Source organism: Mirounga angustirostris, unplaced genomic scaffold, assembly GCF_029215605.1.
Source record: "Mirounga angustirostris isolate CCGP_5_RB_7025 unplaced genomic scaffold, mMirAng1.0.hap1 SCAF_5, whole genome shotgun sequence".
Lineage (NCBI taxonomy): Eukaryota > Metazoa > Chordata > Mammalia > Carnivora > Phocidae > Mirounga > Mirounga angustirostris.
The window spans coordinates 151,195,658-151,217,191 of record NW_026991713.1 but is presented as its reverse complement, the minus strand read 5'-3'; the positions used below and the strand labels follow the sequence as shown (position 1 = coordinate 151,217,191).

Here is a 21,534-nt window from a genome sequence, read left to right as displayed (position 1 = left end):
AGGTTTTACATTTAGATGTACAGTCCATTTTTTTTTAAAGGTTTTATTTATTTGAGAGAGAGAGACAGATAGCGAGAGAGAGCACAAGCAGGGAGGAGAGGGAGAAGCAGGCTCCCCGCCGAGCAGGGAGCCCAATGTGGGACTCAGTCCCAGGACCCTGGGGTCATGACCTGAGCCGAAGGCAGACGCCCAACCAACTGAACCACCTAGGCGTCCCTGTACAGTCCATTTTGAGTTAATTTTCGCATATGGTGCAGCGTACGCATTGAGATCCATCCTAACAGGAAGCCGACGTCCTGAAATATTTGTTTAAAAAGAAAATTGTTCCAGAAGAATTCTTTGCGCTCAGGTAAAACAGAGCTGTGAAAATGAGCTCCCTGGAACACTGACCTAGCTCCTTATCCGCTAGCTTTGAGACTGATCCTTCGGTCTACAGCACTCCTTTTCCAGAAAGTGCTAGAAAAAACACCAGCAGTGACCTCCAGCCCCCTCTGGTCTAAGTCTCCTTTAGATGGTTCCTAAAATTCTGGTTCCTCTGGACACATCATTGCTGCTCAGCAGCTGCACATTCTAGGCCGTGAAAACTAGGGTCTTCTTGACTGCGGGCTGTCGGCTTCCTGGGGAACAACCGTGTTCAGTGTAGGGCCACCTTCCTCATATGGGGACGTACATGGAAAACTTGCTGTGTGCCGGGAACTCGGCTGTACCAGGGCGGGCGTGTGCAGCAGAAAGTAGTATTCAGTCCAGCGGCTAGATGAGCCAGGGAGCGTTGTTTAGAGCCATACAGCCCGTCAGAGGGCCCGGCCAGGCTTGCTCAGGCAAAGCTTTTGCTTATTCCACTATTTCTCACCAGCTCTTCACCGAGTCACTTCCTGTGTGTCTGCTGGCCTGCCGCCACAGGCACACATGGCCCATCCAGCCGGCAGCAGGTGCTGTCAGAAGTATGGCAACATAGTTGCTTTCAGCCGGTTAGCTTTCTTGCTTGTTTGATTTCCCTCACGGCGAGTTTGAATTTATTTCAGTTCCCCACACTCGGCATGTGGCTTTTACCTTTAAAATGGCTAATTGGCGGGGCATCTGGGTGGCTCAGGCTTCGGCTCAGGTCATGATCTCGGGGTCCTGGGATCGAGCCCCGCGTCGGGCTCCCTGCTCAGCGGGGAACCTGCTTCTCCCTCTCCCTCTGCACCTCCCCCTCTCCACTCATGCTCTCTTTCTCTCAAATAATTAAAAGTAAAATCTTAAAAAAAAAAAAAAAGGACCTATAAAATGGCTTATTGGCTGCTGTGATGTTTCTCTGATATGTGTATTATAAAAATGCCCTTCTGGATGTTTCTTTTCCTCCCTACAATTGGGTATTGTATGAATGTGTGTGACTGAGAAGGTCAGGCTAGTGATGTCTCTTCACGGCCCAGCTGCAGCATTTCCTTGCTCTGGGGAGGGGAGTGTGTGTGTGTGTGTGTGTGTGTGTTGTTCTTTAATAACCTAAGTGGATCCTGGGCGTCTGTCACGGGGATCATCTCCTGTCCATCTTCACTTCTCAGGAGTGGCCTTACAGTCTTTGCTGGGAGTGCCAACACAGCGATGAGACCCGGGGCAGAAGCCTCCCAAGTATCCCTCTCCCAGTCTTCTCATCCTCTCCGTCTGGACTTCATCTCAATAAAAGATCACCAGTGGGGGAATTCTCGTGTTGGCTGAAATCCCGTGTTATTTCGTGTGTTCAGACCTAGTTATCTTTAGACATTCCTGCCGTTGAGGTGGCCGCTCCGAGCTGAGTGATTTCCTACTTTGCAGGACCTTGCACCTCCTCCGGTTTTAAAAGTTACCATTTTAGGCAGCGGCCGCGCCCTCTCCCCTTTTGGAATCTTGGAGTGTTAGCAGCTGGGGTTAGCTTTGCCGGTTTTCCCTGCCAGCCCTGCTTGAGTCATGCATGCCACCACCAATGCAGGAGCGCCTGGTCTGTCATGCTTTCCATCATGGCCACGCTCTTCCCTGACTTAGTTCCCCTTTGCTCGGCTCCGGACACGGCTGGTCCAGGCCCCAACCCGACTGTTGCTGCAGCCGTTACAGAGAGTGGCATGAATCAGAGAAGGGCTTCCAGCTTCTGGGCGAAGCTGTTTGTATCCGAAGAGGCCCATCAACGCTTAGCCAGTGTTGCTGAACTCTGAAACAGCTGCATGCTTCTACTTGGGCCCCTTTGGGGGGAGTGGGGTGGGGGGTGTCTCTGAACCCCCACTGGTCAGCTTCTCTAAAAAAGCCACCAGCCTGTTGGGTTTCTCTTCTGGGTGCTGGTACAGAGCTCCCAGCACAGAGAAACCTGGTGTCGTGGGACGCGACAGGGCTCTAGATCTGTGGAAGGATCCAGTTCCACCTCAGCCACGTGCTGGCTGTGTGAGATGGGTCACCTTACCTGGCCACCCTGAGCCTGTTCTTGCATCTTGATACCACTATGCTGGGTTCTTTCTTTTAATTAGTTTATGAATTTGAAAGAGAGCGAGCGAGCACAAGTGGGAGGGGCGGAGAAAGGGAGAGAGACTCTGAGGCAGACTCTGTGCTGAGCGTGGAGCCGAATGTGGGGCTCGATCTCCCGAACCTGAGATCACGCCCTGAGCTGAGAACAAGAGTCAGATGCGTAACTGACCGTACCCCCCCACAGGCGCCCCACACTGCGCTGGGCTTTTATGAAGATTAAATGAACTGAGGGACACCTGGCTGGCTCAATCAGTGGAGCATGTGACTCTTGGTCTTGGGGTCGTGAGTTCAAGCCCCACGTTGGGCGTAGAGCTTTCTTAATTAAAAAAAAAAAAAAAAAAACTGAAGGGAGTGCCCAGTGTGGTGGCTAGCAAAGGACACAGTGTGTGCCCCCCGAGAGAGAGATGTGTGCATCCACATTTTAACCCCTGTGAAGTAAACAGAGGCATCCAAGCAGGGAGGCAGGTCACTGATCCTCTGTGGGGTGTTTTGGTGGGGTCGCCCCCGTCTGCTGGGCCCTGCTGCCCGTGGACAGGGCCCGTCTGTGGACGTGCTCTGCCCAGCCCGGCCCTGTCTGCAGTGGGCGCGCTGGTCGCTCAGTCCCCCGGGTGCTGTCCTCTCCTTGTTCACCGCGTTTTGTTTTGTCCACCCCCCCCCGCCCCCAGGAGGCATTCCTGACAGCCCTGCCAAGCTCTTCGAGGTGCCCGACACGTGGTAACCGAGGCCTGAGGGAGACACATCGCTGGTGCTGTGGCTGAGGCGGAAGCAGCCGGCACATTCGGAAGCCATACTGTATTTAATTTAATAAAATGTGGTGTGGGAGGGGTTGGAAACCAAGTGTGTGTCCTGGGGGGGAAAAACCACCACCACCACCCAGTTTTTATTTTTGCGGCTGAGTCTCTTTTCTTCCCTTTCAATGTAAACTGCTGCCACTCAGCACAGTTGTAGACGGTCGTGAACGTGCACACTATTAACCAGCTGATCACTTGTCGCTTGCGCGCAGCCCTTCCTGTCGTGAATTTTCGCGTGTTTCAGAATCCACCCGGCGGGGAACATGGGCTGTGAGCCCAGCAAACCGCCGACGTTCTTGGGCGCTGTGATCATGAGTTTGGGGTTGAAATCTCTCCTGCTCCGAGGGGTTCTCTTCGGATTCGGGGGCCTCCGTGGCCCGCGGCTTGTCTCCCGATGGCTTGGAGAGCCCGCTCACATCTGCCCGCTTCCCACTGCGGCTGCCTGAAAATACGGAGCGCTCAAGCCTGTGTTTCCAGAAGGAAACGGTCTCCCGCTGTCCACCCGTGAAGGAGCTTCCCTCACCTCTGCCTTGGCCTTGGGGCCGTATTGACTTAGAGTCCCTCTCCCCCAAGGTGTGAGTTTCTCACGGCGGACTGTACGAGTACGAAAAGTTACCTTCTCTTTTTACCCTAGTACTGTGCCCCCTGCCCCGCGTCTCTGCCTGCCTGTCTGAGTGTGTGTCTGGGGGTGAGGCGGCATGTGCAACCACAAAGGACGCGTACCAGCCCTTTTTCTGTTGACGCCGATCCCAGCAGCCACAGAATTTCACGGATCTGCTTTCAGGAGATCCGCTTCATAGAGATCATTGTTAGATATTGAACATTTTTTTGTATCATAGATCAATAAAAAACGAAACATGTATTTCCAAAAGATGAAAATTAAAGGAATTTTCATAGGATTCTGGGGTTTTTTTCCTTTTTCTTCTTTTGTAAGTGAATGACGTATTTGATCTTTACGTAGATATGTTTCTCTCAAAAGATCACCCCTGAAAAGCTCTGGTAAGTCACGAAGCCTGGTGTTTATGGATTTTTCTTTCTTCCTCTTTTTTTAACCTCTGACCCCTATACCTGCATGAATGAGTCAGATGCTCAGAGCTGGAGTTGAGCCCCGTGGAAAATGGCTGCGTAGGAGGAGGGTCCGCATCTCTATCGTGGTGGGCGGAATGGAGCCCTTCGGAATCCGTGGTGGCATGGGAATTCGGGTGAATGAGACACTCACTTTTCCCAGTTATGGGCCTCTGACCACTTCCCCTCCTCCCCCTGGCCAAGCTGTCTGTGACAGAGTTACAAAGCCAACCCGTCGGGAATGAGCTCCCACCCCTTCCAGAGCTGTCCCTGCTCACAGCTCCGTGGGGTGGTGCGCAGGGAGGTGGAGTCAGACAGACAAAGGCTGGGGGTTACAGGGCATTGCTGGACGGTGCTGAGTCACCTGAAACCTACGGGTAGACATGGGGGCACTGCACCCTGCATGGAGACGCAGAGCCTCTAGTGTTCCACCACCTTCTGTGTGGTGCAGGGCTGCAGTGGGAGAGGGGTGGGGCCTCTTGCCCTAAGGGAATGAAATTCCACATTGTCCCCTGAAGCCCAATTCTCCCTGCTCAGAAAGCTTTATAGACACACACAGGTTGCACCCCTTTGTCTTCTGGTCCAGGGAGGGGCTCAGGGGGAGGAGGACTTTCTGGAAAGGAGACTTCTTGGCATCCCAGCTCCAGCTGGGGGTTCTCGGACACATCATTTACCCTCTCCGAGCCTCTGTTTCCTCAATCATGAAACCAGGACGATAAACCCACCCCATAGGGTCGTTGCAAGGACTAAACGAGATTATATAAAATGCCCAGCATACACGAGCGCCCAATAAATTGCAGTTATAGTTGAAGATCACCCTTTTGATCTGAAACCCCGTTTGTACCTTCTTTTGTCAACTGGAGCTGATACAGGTATAGTCACTTGGGACTGGGCTTAGAATTAATTACCTGGGGGACCCCTCATCCGTGTCCACACCCCCATTTTCTTCCCAACTGGATCAAATGACTTAAAATGGTTAAAGTGGGTTGGCTGTCAACTCTCTCCGCACATACACACAGGCTTTCTTGACGTCTCTTTGGGCATAAAACCCTAGGATGGTGCTTTGGCTTTTTGATACAGAGGCCCAGGGACATATGTTGATGATGGGGCTGTGGGGACCTCGGTGTTTCCCTGCAAATCGTTCTGTTGTCCTCTGATTTCAGAGCTGGGGTGGAGACCGAGTGCTGTGCTCTGTCCTTTTTTATAGTTTTGTATTCACCAACGCCCCCAACATTTTATTGTGAAAAATGTCAAACATGCAGAGAAGTTGTAAGAATTGTTCAGTGAACAGTGAACACCCATTTACCAGCACCCCCAGATTGCCAAGCCCGCATTTTGCTATAGTTGCATTATTACATAACCAGCCATCCCTCCATCCATCAATTCAGCTTACCTTGTGATTTATTTCTAAGGAAGTCGTAAACACGGGTGTACTCCCTGTACCACATACTTCAGCATTTGTGTCATTAGCCAGAGTTTAATATTAGTTTATTGGTGGGGGTCCGTGGGAATAAAATTTATAGTGAAATGCTTAAATCTTAAATGTACCAATTAAGAAGTTCTGACAAATGCAAAATGAACTGTCAAGGTACAGAACATCACCATCACCCCCAGAATATTCTCTTCTGCCTCTTTGCAGTCAACCCTAACCCCACTGCCACCCCACCCGTCCCCCCAGAGGCAACCACCAGCCTGCATGTTTTTCACCACAGATCAGTTTGACCTGTTCTAGAACTTCATGGAAATAGAATCATGAAGTGCATGCTCTCTGGTGAGGCCTCTTTCTCTCAGCATAATGTTTTTGAGATTCATGCTGTTGTGTGTGTCGAAAGTTCTCTTTTTTTTTGGTGGCCCAGCATGCATATATCATAGTCAGTTTATCCATTCTCCCAACTGATGGACACTTGGGCTGTTCCCAGTTTGGGGCTACTATGAATAAACCTGCTGGGTACGTTCTAGAAATTCCCAGGTCTTTTTCCAAAGTGGTCATACCATTTACACTCTCACCAACAACGTAGGAGAGTTCCAGTAGCTTCCGTCCTTGGCATATTTGGTGTCATCTGTCTTGAGCTGCCTGTCCTGGTGGGTATATAATGTATCTCATTGCAGTTTTCCTTTGCATTTCTGTGATGATGGATGATGATATGGTTATTGGCCATTTGTATATGTTCCTCTGTGAATTACCTGTTCGGTTCTCTTGCTTGTATTTTCTTGGGTTGTGTCTCTGTTATTAAGTTGTAGATGCTCATTATATATTCAGACACCTTTGTGTGATAATTACTTTGCAAACCTTTAGTCCCACTCTGACTTGCTTGTTTTTTTTTTTCTTCCAGCCTTCACTGAGATACAGTTAACCTGTAACGTTATGTAAGTTTAACATGTACAGTGTGTTAACCTGATACACTCATGCACTGCAAAAATATAACCACCATAGTGATAGCCAACAGGATCATCACATCACATGATCACTTTTTTTTTTTGGTGGTGAGAACATTCAGGATCCACTCTCCCAGAAACTCGTTTATATTTTAGTTTTCTTTTTTTTTTTTTTTTTAAGATTTTATTTATTTATTTGACAGAGAGAGACACAGCGAGAGAGGGAACACAAGCAGGGGGAGCGGGAGAGGGAGAAGCAGGCTTCCCGCCGAGCAGGGAGCCCGATGCGGGGTTCGATCCCAGGACCCTGGGATCATGACCTGAGCCAAAGGCAGACGCTTAACCGACTGAGCCACCCAGGCGTCCCATGAGTTTTAGTTTTAATGAAGTCTATTTTGTACATTTTTTCCCTTCCTTCTTGGAACCCATCTATGGGGATGCCGTGCCATATTTCTGTCCTTCCTAAGAAACCCACATGTAAAGATACCCTTTCATGTTTCGTGTAGAAGCTTTGGAGTTCCGGGGTTTGTGAGTCAGTCTGCGATCCATGTTGAGTTAATTTTTGCATGTATGGCCTGAGGAGGCAGTTGAAGTCCCTTTATTCCACATGGATATCCAGTTATTCCAGCACCATTTGTGAAGAAGACCTTTCCAATTGTATTGCTTTGGAGCCTTGCACAAAAATCTGTTGACCTAATAACGGGGGTGGGTCTTGGTGTGTGTGCTTTTATTTTTTTTTATCTTGTTGAAGATTTATTTATTTTAGGGGGGGAGAGGGGCAAAGGGAGAGAGAGAGAGAATCATCAAGCCCACTCTCCACTGAGCCCGACACGGGGCTCAACCCCAGGACCCTGAGATCATGACCTGGACAGATGTCAGACACTTAACAGAGCCAGCCAGGCGCCCCGGTGTGTGTACTTTTAAAGGGAGCTGTTACTCTGGCCAAACAGCAGCACAGAGAGGGGCTCATCCTTTCTGCGTGTGCCCTTCCCACTTGGGCGTCTTGCAGCCCTTCTCTTGACGCGGAGGGGAACATGCCCTGACCCTTGGTTCCTGCTGAGGCCGGGCCACTCACTCCTGACCCAGGAAACTAGTGAGTGTTAAAAATAGTGCCATCTTTTCTTTTTTTTTTAATCTCACGACTTAAGTTTCATGACTTCAGTTGAAATCTTTTCTCCCCCCAAATGATTCATGGGGTAAATCGATGCGTCTGGTTTTGTTGAGGAGGGGAAATAAGATCCGTGGAGGCCAGGTCGTGTTTCCCTGGGTTGCGGGCCACCCTGTCCTCCCGAGTCATCTGGTCCCCGATGAGAGCGGTTCAGTCTGTCTTCTGCCGCTTGCCTCTCAGCCCCTTCGCTTTCGGCCCAGCTGTGGACCTGGCCTTGAGAAAGCGTTCGGTGTGGCTGTGCCTGCTGGAAACATTCCCAAAAGCTGAGAGGGGTGTTGAAAATGGAAATGGTTTAGACAAGACAGTCCTGTCAAAAGAGGAGGGATAATTTAAAAGAAAGAGCCTCCCTCTTTTTTTCTTTTTATTTGGGGGGGGCGGTCTTCTTTAAATTGTGTTTCAGAAGAAAGGAGGTTGAACCTCCATGCCTATTTCTTTTAAGTGAGAACACGGGGAAATATTAGACCAGAAAGCTTGGAGCCAGAGAACCTGGCCTGTGTGTGTGCCTCGTGCACACGCAGGAGCCCTGTGGGCCCGGCTTCTTATTCTCAACCCCCAGAATCTGGAAACCCAGCACCGTTCCTTTGACTCAGGAAGGGCTGATCTGACCCGGCAGTTTGTCTTCCATTTGTTGAATGGGGCGCTGTGCCTACAAGTCACCTTGACAAATGATCGTGGCCCAGGAGCTTAGGCTTGTGTCCACGTTCAAAGGCTGCGTCTGTGTGGGGGGAAATGGAGGTTCCTTGGGGGTGTTTCGGTTTTACAACCCCCAGCATTCTGCATGGTCCATCTGCACCTGCTCTTGCATGGGGTGTGAATTAGGTGCGCCCCACCTCATGGAGCCTCAGAGCCTTCAATGTCTCCCCTTGAAATCTACTCCCTCCCACTTAGACTTGGAAGTCTTTCCATGGACACCCGAGCTTGAGAAGCCACACACTCAAGGCAGCCTGCTGCGGGGCACAGCGTCTACACCGGGGGATTGCCCAGACCCGAGCTTACCACCAGGACCAGGATGGCAGTTCAGTTTCAGTCTCCTGTGTGTCAGGCTGGACCACCACCAACCCCCTCCCCGATAACAGGTCTTTGCCCAATTGGCTGCCATCATTCACTTACACTGGGAAAAACCCAGAGTCTCCTCCTTGGAAACACATAACCCCTGCTCTCCAGAACTTTCCATTTCAAAGTCAGCTCTTACTCGAGTACTCAGTTCTGGCTTTTTGAAAGTGAATTTTCTTCCTACCCCACTCTGGTTTTCTGTAATAGTAACGGGACATGTATATGAGAGCATACTCTCCTTTTTAAAAAAAAAAAAGATTTTATTTATTTGACAGAGAGAGACACAGCAAGAGGGAACACAAGCAGGGGGAGTGGGAGAGGGAGAAGCAGGCTTCCCACGGAGCAGGGAGCCCGATGCGGGGCTCGATCCCAGGACCCTGGGATCATGACCTGAGCCGAAGGCAGACGCTCAACGACTGAGCCACCCAGGCACCCGAGAGCATACTCTTCTAAGTGCTTGTGGTGTTTTGACATGTAGGTAGGTGCCTTATGCTCCCTTGAAGATGGAACCGAGGTCCAGGCCAGTTGGGTAACTTGTCCTGGAGTGGCAGAGTTGGAATTTGAACCCACGATGTGTGACTTCAGAGCCCATGTGCCTAGCCAAGACTTGGCACTGCCGTATGTCTGTATGAAGGGCATCGCGTGGAAGGAGGATGACGAAATGACAGCCGTACACGTGCCGAGGGACTCGGGGTGGCCATCTCATCCGTGCATGGCTTGTTTGTGCCCAGAGTCAGTGCACTGGGGTGTGGCCAGATTTCCCCCCCCTTTTCACCCCTCTTCCATCCATCCCCAGCTCCAGGTATAGAGAGTTCAACACAGACCTGTCGCCTTCTCCTTCTCAAAGCCACAGGTGATCATAAGGCTTTGTCCATATCTCAGACAAGTTCTTTTTTTTTTTAAGATTTTATTTTATTTATTTGAGAGAGAATGAGAGAGAGCACATGAGAGAGGGGAGGGTCAGAGGGAGAAGCAGACTCCCTGCCGAGCAGGAAGCCCGATGCGGGACTCGATCCAGGGATTCCAGGATCATGACCTGAGCCGAAGGCAGTCGCTTAACCGACTGAGCCACCCAGGCGCCCTCTCAGACAAGTTATTAAGGGACAGCTTCCCAGAAAGGGGATTACAGCATCGGGGAGAAGAAGCCTCATAAAGGCTCTGCATATGTATGGCCAAAGCGATTTCCATGCTTCGCATTCAGAGCAGTGGTGTCCAGAACGCCCACCAGCCTGGTGGGCCAGCCAGTCATTTCACTTACGCAGCCCTGGGGTCGCCCAGAGCGGGAAGACACGCCCTGGTCTTTGAAGCTCTCTGTTCCCAGCAGCATCAGCATCACCTGAGAACTTGTTAGAAATGCACATTCTTGGACCTCACCCCAGTCCTACTGAGTCACAAACTCCAGGGGCAGGGCCCAGCTGTCTGGAAACAAGCCCTCTGGGTATTTCTGGTGTCTGCTCAGGTCTGGGAGCCACCGGTCTTGGGAAAGCTGCATCCACTGCAGGGGAAATGCACACACTTTATAAACCAAATCAGCGAGGGCTGGGAGCAAATCCAAGGGCAAGGTCATTTCCATCTCTAGTTGGCGTTAGAAGTCTTCACCTCTTAGCTGGTTCGCATCTTTAGGGGCATAATTAGAACCATGTGGAGAATGTTACTCTCACGTTAAGGGTCTAGCTCTTGTAGGCACTTGTCATTAGTACTTAGAGGTTTATTATGTGCCAGGTGCATTATTATTATTATTAGCCTTTTATTCCCTTGGGAGGGGAAAAGGAAGGCTTCAGGCACTTCAGAAACAGCCTAAGGTCACACAGCTTGTAAGAGGCAGAACTAAACTTTGAAGCCAGTGGGTGAGCCAGAGAGAATGAGCTCTCCATGGCCCCACGGCTTGAAAGAAGGAGCTGAGATCCTTACATAAGGTGGAGTCTTTCAAATGATTGGGTTTGTGATTGTTCTGGAATCTTCTGAAGCTCTGTACTGTCTCGAGAAGTGGCTTTCCCCTGCTTCTGGTTAGCCTCGTGCTTTGACACACCAAAGCCCGTCTGGGGCACACATCACTCTGGCCTGGTTGACCATCCCTAGCAGGTTAGTGAGGTGATCTTTTATCTCCTGCTACGTGTCTCGCTTTGACTCCTGAGGGACAGCTTCTCGAGTGTCTGGACTGCAGACATCCCCTGGTAGGTAAGTATCTCGGTGGTATATCACTTGAGTTCTATGACACTTGGTGCAATGAGCTCTCAAATCCTATCTCAAATGACAGGTGGGAGCTAGAGGCGCTTGGGAGGGCAGGGGTCCAAGGGGACAGGGACACTGAGGGGAGGCACCTGTGCTTTGTCTTTTACCATCAGACTGAGGGGTGAGCCTACAGCTTGGGACCCACACTGGTGCTCTGGCGACTCCTGAGGAGCCAGGCCGGGCTCGCCACTGGCCCGGAGGCATCCCCGTGGAGAGCCTCGAGAGGTGCCTGCAATCACAGCAAAACAGAGGAGACTCCAAATATTCCGTTTTGGGGCCACGGAAGGGAAGCCAACTGAAATGTGAAGAGGTGTCAGAAAGCCGAGAGGAAACCAGTGAGCCCTTTCCCGAGGTTCTATTTATGGGGCAGCCAGCCCTACTGCAAAAAATAGACCGACGTGCCGAGGAATGGCTCAGTTTTGGAAGCAAATGTCCCTCCGCAGAGGAAGGGAGCTGGAGTGGGGACTTCAGAAGGCTCTGCCCCTCTCCCCCCTCTCCCCTCACTTCCCTCCAGCCCCCAGCACCAAGGAGAGAGAGCAAGAAAAGCTCAGCGTTTGAAAAGTGAATTCTTGCATATGGGGCCAGTGGAAACGCAGGGCCAGTGGAAGGTTTCAAGTCAGCACCTGGAAACCGAAAGGGGCTGCCGTCCGTCCCTGGGTCTGCAGGACCAGCTCCCCTTCGCTCTGTTCATTCTCGGCTTTGCCTCCCAATGGGTGACAGGGCTAAGAAAATAGGGTAGAACGTGCAGCGGGAGGGAGCGTGGCTAGACAGCAAACACTGACCTTGGCAGTGATCAAAGGCGGGACCGCTCAGCGAGGTGGTCTGAAGACCCTCCTTTAAAACACCAGCCTCACAGCCTGGCGGGGTTAGGATGTGACCATGGATGAGGGAAATGAGGCAGGATAGACTCCTGAGGTGCATCCTGACTCTGGAAGCCTGCCACCGCCACCTCCCTGTTCCATGCTCCCCTCCTGGGCACAGAGGACACTGTCTTGGGAGAGTGAGGGAGTGGCAGTGACCACTGTCAGGGTCGATCGACCACCCGCCACCATGGTGGAGCCAAGCCCGAGTGCTGTCTGGGTGGCCCTTGACATTCTCCTGCCCTGGACTCCCCGGCCACGCTGAGGTTGCTGTGAGCAGATCATGCAGGGTCACAGTAGAGTAGGGCTCCTCGGAAAGGGGCACTTTAGTTTATGGCCCAATCAGTTTGGGGGGAAACAAACCATAAATGAGTGTAGATCCTGTGTCTCCTGGGCTAGAACTGGGATCTATCAAGCAAATCAGACCCACTTGCACCTTCTATCCACAGGAGATGGATGGGGTCTCCACTTTCCTCCCTTTTCTCCTTATGGCCATGAGCTGTCGATGTGCTTATGTGGGTTTGTGTTAGGAGTTAGTGGTAGGAGTGGAAAGGTGGAATGTCACCTGGAGTTAGCAGCCCAGCTTACAGGCAGCTCTTCTGTCTTCAGAGGGCACAAGGGGCAGCTGTTGGAAGGCTTAGGTGGGGACTAGACGTGGGATTCCCTCTCTGCCAACAGACAAAGCCCACCCTCAGTTGGGGCAGCCTGCAGGGAGAATGGCAGGATCTGCCCTGGGAACCGGATAGCTGGTGGTTAAGATCCGCGTGCAAACGGGGCGCCTGGGTGGCTCAGTCAGTTAAGGGTCTGCCTTCGGCTCAGGTCATGATCCTAGGGTCCTGGGATTGAGCCCCACATCGGGCTCCCTGTTAGGCCGGGAGCCTGCTTCTCCCTCTCCCTCTGCACCTCCCCCCACCCGCTTGTGATCTCTCTCTCACTGTCTCTCTCTCTGTGTCAAATAAATAAAATTTAAAAGAAAAAGAAAAAGATCCCCATGCAAACAAAGGCAGGTAGGAGGAGGAGGGGAGACTGACAGGAAGACAGGGTAGAGGGAGGTGAGGAGGAGTGAGCCCCCCCACCTGGTTCAGGAGTGGCGGCATGTTGAGAGGTCCATCTGCAGCCAGCCGGGGTCAGAAGGGCATTTGGTTTTGCAAGCATGCACAAACCTTCCTACACGGATTTGCAATGTTGGACTGTTGTGGAAACGGGTTGCTTTTTTTTTTTTCTGGAAGCACCCCATTTCTTTGAGCTGTCCTGTACTTCTGGTAGGATCAGCCTTTCACAGCTCCCCTCCCTCCTAGCAGGGCACAGGAGGTGGGCACATGACCCCAGCCTGTCCAGGCAGAATGCCCTCCCCCTCTCCCCGGGATGGGCCAATCACTCCCTGGGCAGTGGCGTCACAGGGAAGAGTCTCCTGCCTGTTTGGGGCACCGTGCTGGAAGAATGTGACCTGGGCCTGGCTGCACTGTTTTCCTGTGCCAAGGGAGAACCCATCTGCAATAGTGGAGAAGGATAACCCCGTTTGAGAGTGAATATAGATGGCGGCACGGGGGTCCCGGATCCATTTGCTCCTGATGCCGGATCCACCCCATCCTTTCCAGTGAAGTCCATCACTAAGCCACTTCCCTCCTCCTTCTCGATTATCTCAGTTTGAGTTATGTGTCTGTCCCTTGCCGCCTAAATCCCTGACCAGGACAGGGAATATCTGGTACAGGAAGGACCCCACAGTCTGTGAAAATAGCCTGCCAGTGTGTAGACTCATCGTAGCCTGATGCAAAGAGTAAAACAGACTGGTGCAGCTTAGCTTGAGAAAGTCAAGACTTTTCAGCCCCTTGAGCAGCTCTCTTCGACCTATGGCTCATTGATAGGCTGGTGGTAAATCCTTCTCCATTCGTCCAGGAAGATTCATTAACAGTGTGTGTCCTGGGGGAGCAAATGAAAGGAGGAGAAAGTTCTTACCCAAGAAAAGGCCGTGGAGACTTTGAGTTGACGGAAGACGGCTTTCTCTGGCAGGTCCTGGGGTTTGAAATGGAGTTCCCTGCTTCGGGCATGCCTCATGTCAGCCAGAGCCTTCCCTCAGACTCTGAGGGAAGGGAGTCTGATTAGGATCTTCTCCAGAAGACATGGCCTTGTGCCTTGGAGTGTTTGAGTCTGCCTGTCCCTGCGCTGAGAGGGGGTTATTGCGTGGGGCCCGCAGCCTGGGGCACTGGCTTCAAACACAGACCATCTGTTGGTCAGACTTGCTCTTTCCAACCTTCTCTATCGCTTTTTCTGAAATTGGGAACGTCTCCCAAAACATCAATCAAACCCGGTCCGTGGTGTTCCTTGCTGAGTGTCCCTACAGGAGAGACAGGGAACACAATGAATAAAACCAGCCATCTTTGCTCCCTGCCTAGCAAAGGGACCGTTTGGCCGGGTTGCAATCACATACCACTCCTGTCTTCCATTTGACTTCATATGGTGAAAACTGTCAAGAAGATGGGGCAAGAACTTCAAATGATTTCCACCCCCACCGATCCCTCTCTAGAAGCATTGAGAAAAGGACATGTTTTGTCATGAAACAAATTAGAAGTCAAGCCCAGGCTCCACTACTTAACTTGCTTTGGACCTTGGATAGGTTCTGTGTGCTTCTGAACCTCAGTTTTCTGCTCTGTACAATGGGGATAATAATACTGCAGTGTTGAAGACTGGTTCAGCTGTGAGCGATAGAGGTCTGAATACGGTGGCTTAAAACACTCCTGTAAAAGACATCTGAGGATGCTGGTTGACAGGGGCTGGGGAGAGGGTACATGGGGAGTTAGTGTGCAGTGGGTACAGAGGTTTGATTTATAAGATGAGAAGAGTCCTGGGGATTGATGGTGGTGGTGGCTGCACAACAGTGTGAATGTATTTAATACCACTGCACTGTACACTTAAAAATAGCTAAGATGGGAAATTTTATGTTATGTGTATTTTAACTCAAATCAAATTTTTAAAAAATTTAATTAAGAAAAAGGATATAGGGTCACCTGGCTTGCTTAGTTGGTAGAGCACGTGATTCTTGATCTTGGGGTTGTGGGTTCAAGCCCCACATTGGGCATGGAGCCTACTTAAAAAAAGAAGAAAAGGATATATACAAAAACCAAAAAAAGACTTCCAAGGCAGGCAGTCAAGGCTTGCAGGATGGGTCTGTGAAATCATGGACCTGGGCTCCTTCAGCCTCCCTGTGCTAGCTTCCATTCCACAGTCCAAGGTGGCTGCCAGAGCTCCAGCCATTACATGCCAGTCTGCAAGAAAGAGGAAGTGCATCCTGACTCACCTTTTTAGAAGTCATCCCAGATGTCCACCATAAAACTTCCACTTACATTTCATTGGCTGATATGTAGTCATGTGGTCATGTCTGGCTGCAAGGGCGTCTGGGAAAGGTAGTTGTGGGAGGTGGCCTCTAAAATGGCCTCAGGGGTGCCTGGGTGGCTCAGTCAGTTCAGCCTCCGACTCTTGATCTCAGCTCAGGTCTTGATCTCAGGGTCGTGGGTTCAAGCCCCACACTGGGCTCCACAGTGAGTGTGGAGCCTACTAACTGGCTAAATAAGTAAATAAAAATAAAAATGGCCACAATCATCCCTGCCTCCTGGTATTCACCCCCTTATATAATTCTCTCCCCTTGAGTATGGGCTAGACCTTGTAACTTCCTTCTAATCAATAGAATCTGGCCAAAGTGATGAGAGGTCACTTCTGAGATTAGGTTAGAAAAAGATGATGGCCTCTATCTTGGGTACCCTCTCTTGCTCTGAGGAAATCCAGCTGACATGTGAGCTGTCCTATGGAGAGGCCCACGTGGCAAGGAACTGATGTCTCTGGCCAACAGCTAGTGAGGACCAGAGGTCTTCAATCCAGCAGTCTCACGAGTGAGCTTGGAAGAACATCCTCCCAGTTGGGCCTTCAGATGACTCCAGCCCTGGTGGACATCTTGACTGCCATTTCTTGAGATACCTGATCTAGAAAGTCCCCAGAACTGACCCACAGAAACAAAATGTTTGTTGTTTTCAGCTGCTATGTTTTGGACTTATTTGTTACGCGGCAACAGCCAACTCATACAGTTCCCGAAGTGGACGCATTCCCAGGGTTCTAGGAGGAAGAAGGAAGGGAAGATGGAATTGGAAGAATCAGTAGTCACTGCCACGTGTGCCTACCTCACAGGACTGCAGTGAGGATGAAACGAGGTAAGTGTATAAAGTGCCCACCTATAGTCGGCTAGATGTGATTAGTGAGGGGCCACCACCCAGAGTCTACATCCCACGCTTCTCACCAAAGTCTTCCAGGAGATGCAGTCGTGTTGTGTCTGTTATGTGATTTTCCCAGGCTCCCTCTCCCTCTCACAGTTCAGACCCCCACCAATTCCACCGAATCCAGCCAGTAGCATGACTACTCCTACAAAACCAAAGCTGCCCAAGCCAGCCGGTGGGCTCACAAAGCGCTAAGATTTCAAAGGGGGAAGGGGCGTAATCCAGTTCCCCCTTTTACAGTGTGAACCCCTCTAGAGTGATATCCTAGCTTTCTGCTCTGCCATCTTTCTGCACTGCTATTGCTGAGGCAGAGCCCAGGATTTGGAGCATTTATAGAGTTCCCAATTAAAAAAAAAAATTGCATTAGTTCAACCCAATTTTCTCTCCTCAAGAGGAGTGGAGGTCAGGTTTATGGGACATGAGGTGGTTTTTGCGTGAATGAGCTTTGTATTTCTTCCTGGCTTTCCTTTGGGCTTTTGGGGACCTTTCCCCTTGTCTGTCTAGAGAGACCTAAAGTCCTTACAGTGCCCCCAAGAGCTTAACCCCCGTGGGGGTAACTGGGAGAAAAACCTAGAGAGTGCTCCTCTGGGTCCCACGGTAATGTATGCACCTCACTAGGGCAAGAATTGAGTCCCCCTCCCTTGCATTATAAGCCCCAGGATGTAGGGATTTTTTTTCACTGTGGAAGAAGGTGGACTCCCAAATTATTTCACATAAAATGAAATCTCAATTTTTCAGAATGGGTTGACAATGACCAAGCCTTTCAGTGAAAACAAATATTCTAGGGAGAGAGAGAAAAAAGGGACAAATCCCATGACTTTTTTTCCTTAATCTTCTTCAGTAATAATGGAAGATAAAATACGCCAATATTCTTGCTCTTTATTTTTATTAGTGAACCAGGATATACGAGAACTTAGTAAGATATTCACAGAAGGCTCAGCTGTATTATTAAAAAATCTTCTTTTCCAGTCCTTTGAATTTCATAAAAGCAGTGATCTCTTTAAAATCACTAGAAGGAGAGAGATGGGTGCCTATGTGGAGTACCATTCGTATTTAATACCGTGTTCACACGCTTTCTTAAATTTAAAAAATTGACTTAAATACATTTTGAGCATGACGTTACAAAAGCTTACCAGGTTCTTGCCTGTCAGATGCAGAGGAACTCTACCAACATGAGCGCTGTATGAGCAGAGACTTGTCGCTGATGTCTCTGTGTGCACCTGATTTGAGAAGTCCAGTGTGCATCGGGGCGATTAAGCATGCAGAGGCCAAGCACTCTGAGTTTAGAAAGTTGTCACAACAAAATGATGCATGGAGTGTTTTAACACCCTCTTTTCTCGGAAGGCAGAGCAGACTGGGCAGAAAGCACTGTGGGTGAATGAGTGGGGGTGCGTGTGCGTGTGTGTGCATGTGCACATGCACTCATGTGCATGGGGGGCTTTGGGTGGGAGAGGAGTGTTCAGGAGGATATTAATGCTTTTGCTCTGATGAAGAGCAGGAGCGTTTATTAAGCAGTCGGGAGCTGGATATGTGTCTCGCTTGAGTCTTCCCGATGAGTAATTAATTGCTCTTTGGCTTAGCGACAGAGTTACGAACTGGTACTTGGGTGATGGTTTTTCTTTCCACCGCACTTTGCCATTATATTCTCTATTAGGAATTGGATGTGCTCAAAAGACATAGTGAGTTGGCTGTTGGCTAACAATGGGCCTCTTGTGTCATGTGTAGGCAACATTACCTTGCGTTCCTATGACCCTGGCATCCTCACTTAGCTGGTGGCAACTTCCTAGCCCTCCCCTTTTCTGACCTCAGGGGGTGGCCTTGAACCCCCAGATCTAAAGCTGCACATACAAAAGTCATTGGTCAAAGTGTGTCCCTTGCAGGGGGACCCCATGCAGACCAGGATCCCCTCTCTCAGCCTGGTTTTCCTCACCCCGCGCTCTGCCCCTGCCCATCTCTCAATATCATGGGTGACCACGTGTTTGCCATGAAGCATGAATATTCTTCTTTCTTACGTTTTGTCACGGGAGTCCACCTCAACTGGAAGGTAGCCAGGGATCTGGGTGGATGGCTTTCTTGGGGCTGGTTGGGGAATCTGGTGGGGAGACAACATGGACTCATCTTGTTCGTGGGCGGGGTCACAGCATTTGCCGCATGAAGCTGGAGGGCCCGAAGCAGGTTTCTAAGGGAAGCACCAGCTTGGGGACTTCAGGAGGAAGTGGGTAGCCACCGGATGTGGTTTCTAAAAGCAGTGGCACCCAGCAAGGGAGTGATGGCAAGGGGAGGCTGTGTGTCCATCCAGTCAGTGGCCCAAGGAGGTGGTTGTTTTTTCTGGCTAATGTTCAGCACTCTAAAAGATGTTTGTCCCAGGAGGATGTGCTGGTGTTTTACCAAAACTAGGACTTCTCAACTGAGGCTTGTAGAGTGCTAGACAGAATCATAACAGTGATAATAAAGACAGGCATTTATGTGGCCGTGCTGTGAGCCAGGGATTGTTCTAAGTGCTTGGTGTGTGTTTAATGGCTGACTCCTGGCTCAGAACAGGCAGATGGAAGGGTCCGGAGGCTGGGCAGGGAGTAGCCAGCAGCCTCCTTGCTGGGATCCTCCAGCATTAGTGAGACGAATGAATTTCACTCCATCAACGTGCGTATTTTTTAAGTGTCACAATCCTTTTTAAAAAACTTCTTTTATTTCAGAAATGTCCCAACTTTATTGAAAGAGAATTGACATAGAATGCAGTGGAAGCTTGAGGTATACAATGTGTTGACTTGATACACTTAGAGGTTGCAAAATGATTACCCCCATATTTTCGCTAACACCTGCATGGCGCCCCATTGCATCACATGTCACCTTTTGCTTTTTGTGTTGAGAGCACTAAAGACCTACTCTCTTTGCGACTTTTAAGTATGTAATAGTGTTATTAATTATAATCACCATGCTGTACATTAGATCCCTAGAACCTGTTCATCTTATAATTGGAAGCATAACCTTTGACATCTCCCCCGCCCCCCCCCACAGTCTCTAGGCTCCTCCATTCTACTCTGTTTCTATGAGTTCCTTGTCTTTAGATTCTACCTCTAAGTGATATCATGAAGTATTTGTCTTTCCCTGTCTGACTTACTTCAGTCAGCATCATGCCCTCAAGGTTCATCAATGTTGTTGCAAATAGCAGGATTTCCTTTTCTCATGGCTGAACGAATATTCTATAGTGTGGATATAGCCCAAGTCTTCTTTAGCCGTTCATCTGTTGACGGACACTTTGGTTGTGTCCCTATCTTGGCTCTTGTGAATAGCGCTGCAGCGAACACGTGAGGGCAAACATCTCTCCAATAACCTGTTTCATTTCCCATGAGTATATATCCCGAGGTGAAATTGCTGGATCCTATGGTAGTTTTATTTTGAATTTTTTGAGGAACCCGCGTACCATTTTCCATGCTGGCTGCCCCAATGTACATTCCCACCAACAGTGTGCAGGAGGTTCCTTTTCTCTAGATCCTTGCCAACGCTTATTATCTCTTGTCTTCTGTGATGACAGCCGTTCTGACAGGTGTGAGGTGATAGCTCATTGTGGTTTTGATCTACATTTCCCTGACAATCAGTGATGTTGAGCATCTTTTCATGTACCTGTTGACCATTTGTATGTCTTCTGTGGAAAAATGTCTATTCAGTTCCTCTGCCCATTTTTATCTTTTAATATTTATTTGAGAGAGAGAGAGCATGAGCAGGGGGAGGAACAGAGGGAGGGGGAGAAGCAGACTCCCCGCTGAGCAGAGAGCCCAACTCGGGGCTCTATCCCAGGACCCTGGGATCATGACCTGAGCAGAAGGCAGACGCTGAACCGACTAAGCCACCCAGGTGCCCCTCTGCCCATTTTTAAACTCAGATTGTTTTTTAGTGAGTCGTATGAGCTCTTTATATATTTTGGATATTAATCCCTCATCAGATGTATCATTTGCAAATATCCTCCCCCATCTATAGGTTGCCTTTTCTCTTTTTTTTTTTAATTTTTTAATTAACATATAATGTATTATTTGTTTCAGGGGTACAGGTCTGTGACTCATCAGTCTTACACAATTCACAGCCCTAGCACATAGCCTCCCCAATGTCCATCACCCAGCCACCCCATCCCTCCCAACCCCTTCCATATAGGTTGCCTTTTCATTTTGTTTATTGTTTCTTTTGCTGTGCAGGTGTTTAGTCTAATGTAGTCCCACTCAGTAATTTTTGCTTTTCTTGCTTGTGCCTTTGGTGTTGTATCCCAGAAATCATCGCTAAGACCAGTGTCAAGGAGCGTTTTCCCTGTGTTTCCTTCTAGGAGCTTTATGGTATCTGTTCTTATGTTTAAGCCTTTAATCTGTTTTGAGTTCATTTTTGTGAGTGGTGTGACATAAGGCTCCAGTTTTATTCTCTTGCGTGTGGATGTCCGGTTTTCTCAACACCATTTATGGAAGAGACTATCCTTTTCCCATTGAGTATTCTTGTCCAGTATTCATTGATTGTGTATGGGAGGGTTTATTTCTGGGCTCCCCAGTGTGTTGGATTGATCTATGTGTCTCTTTTTTGCCCGCATTATATTTTTTGATTATATATTTTGATTCCTATAACTTTGCAGTGTAGTTTGAAATCAGGAAGCGTGATGCTTCCAGCTTTTTCTTTCTCAGGATTCCTTGGCTCTTTGCAGTCTGTTGGGGTTCCATATGAATTTTTACGCCTGCTTTTTTCTATTTCTATAAAAGATGCCACTGGGGTTATGATAGAATCTGTTGATGGCTTTGGGTAGCATGGACAAAATGTCAATCCTTTATTCCTCTCAATCAAGTGGAATGTGTTTCAGGCCACCATCTGTTCAGTACTGGGGCTCCTGTCCTCACTGCTTATATTTGGGAGGAAGTCTCAGGACCATATGGAGTCAGAACATGCATGGAAAGGCCTTCTCATCTTGAATCCATACTGAGACTGCTCTGTGTTCCGACTAGAAGTACCAGGAGCCCTCCAAGGTGGCAGCTCCATGGCTCCTGAGACATGTGTGGGGACCAGACAGTGTGTTCCTTGTATTGAGGGCCCTCACTCTACCCCATCCCCTCTCCTCTCAGGGGCCTCTGCCAAGCCCCAGTCCCCTCCCCAGTCTTGGGGGACTGTTCCCAACCCTCTCTTCAGCCTGTCCCTTTCTATCCCCCCCACTCCCACTCCATACCTTCCCTCTGTTGTCTAGGACCAGCCTTGAGTCGATCTCCTTGATTCTTACCTTCCTGGGTATGCCT

The 21,534-nt window shown here is 49.7% G+C and overlaps 1 protein-coding gene across 5 annotated transcripts in view; it reads left to right on the top strand.

The window, feature by feature from the left end:
- Positions 1-21,534, top strand: part of PARN (poly(A)-specific ribonuclease) — a 305,400-nt gene that overhangs the window by 157,042 nt on the left and 126,824 nt on the right. Inside the window, exon 24 of one of the 5 annotated variants that reach the window (XM_054507516.2) lies at positions 16,041-16,287. The exons of 2 other annotated variants lie outside the window; for them this stretch is intronic. In XM_054507516.2, coding sequence (XP_054363491.2) covers positions 16,041-16,201 — 161 coding nt within the window. In that variant the 3' untranslated portion in view covers positions 16,202-16,287. Of the gene's footprint in view, positions 1-1,541; positions 3,115-3,134; positions 4,176-16,040; positions 16,288-21,534 lie in introns of those variants that run through there. 2 more of the 5 variants (XM_054507518.2, XM_064592573.1) reach the window with 2 other exon arrangements.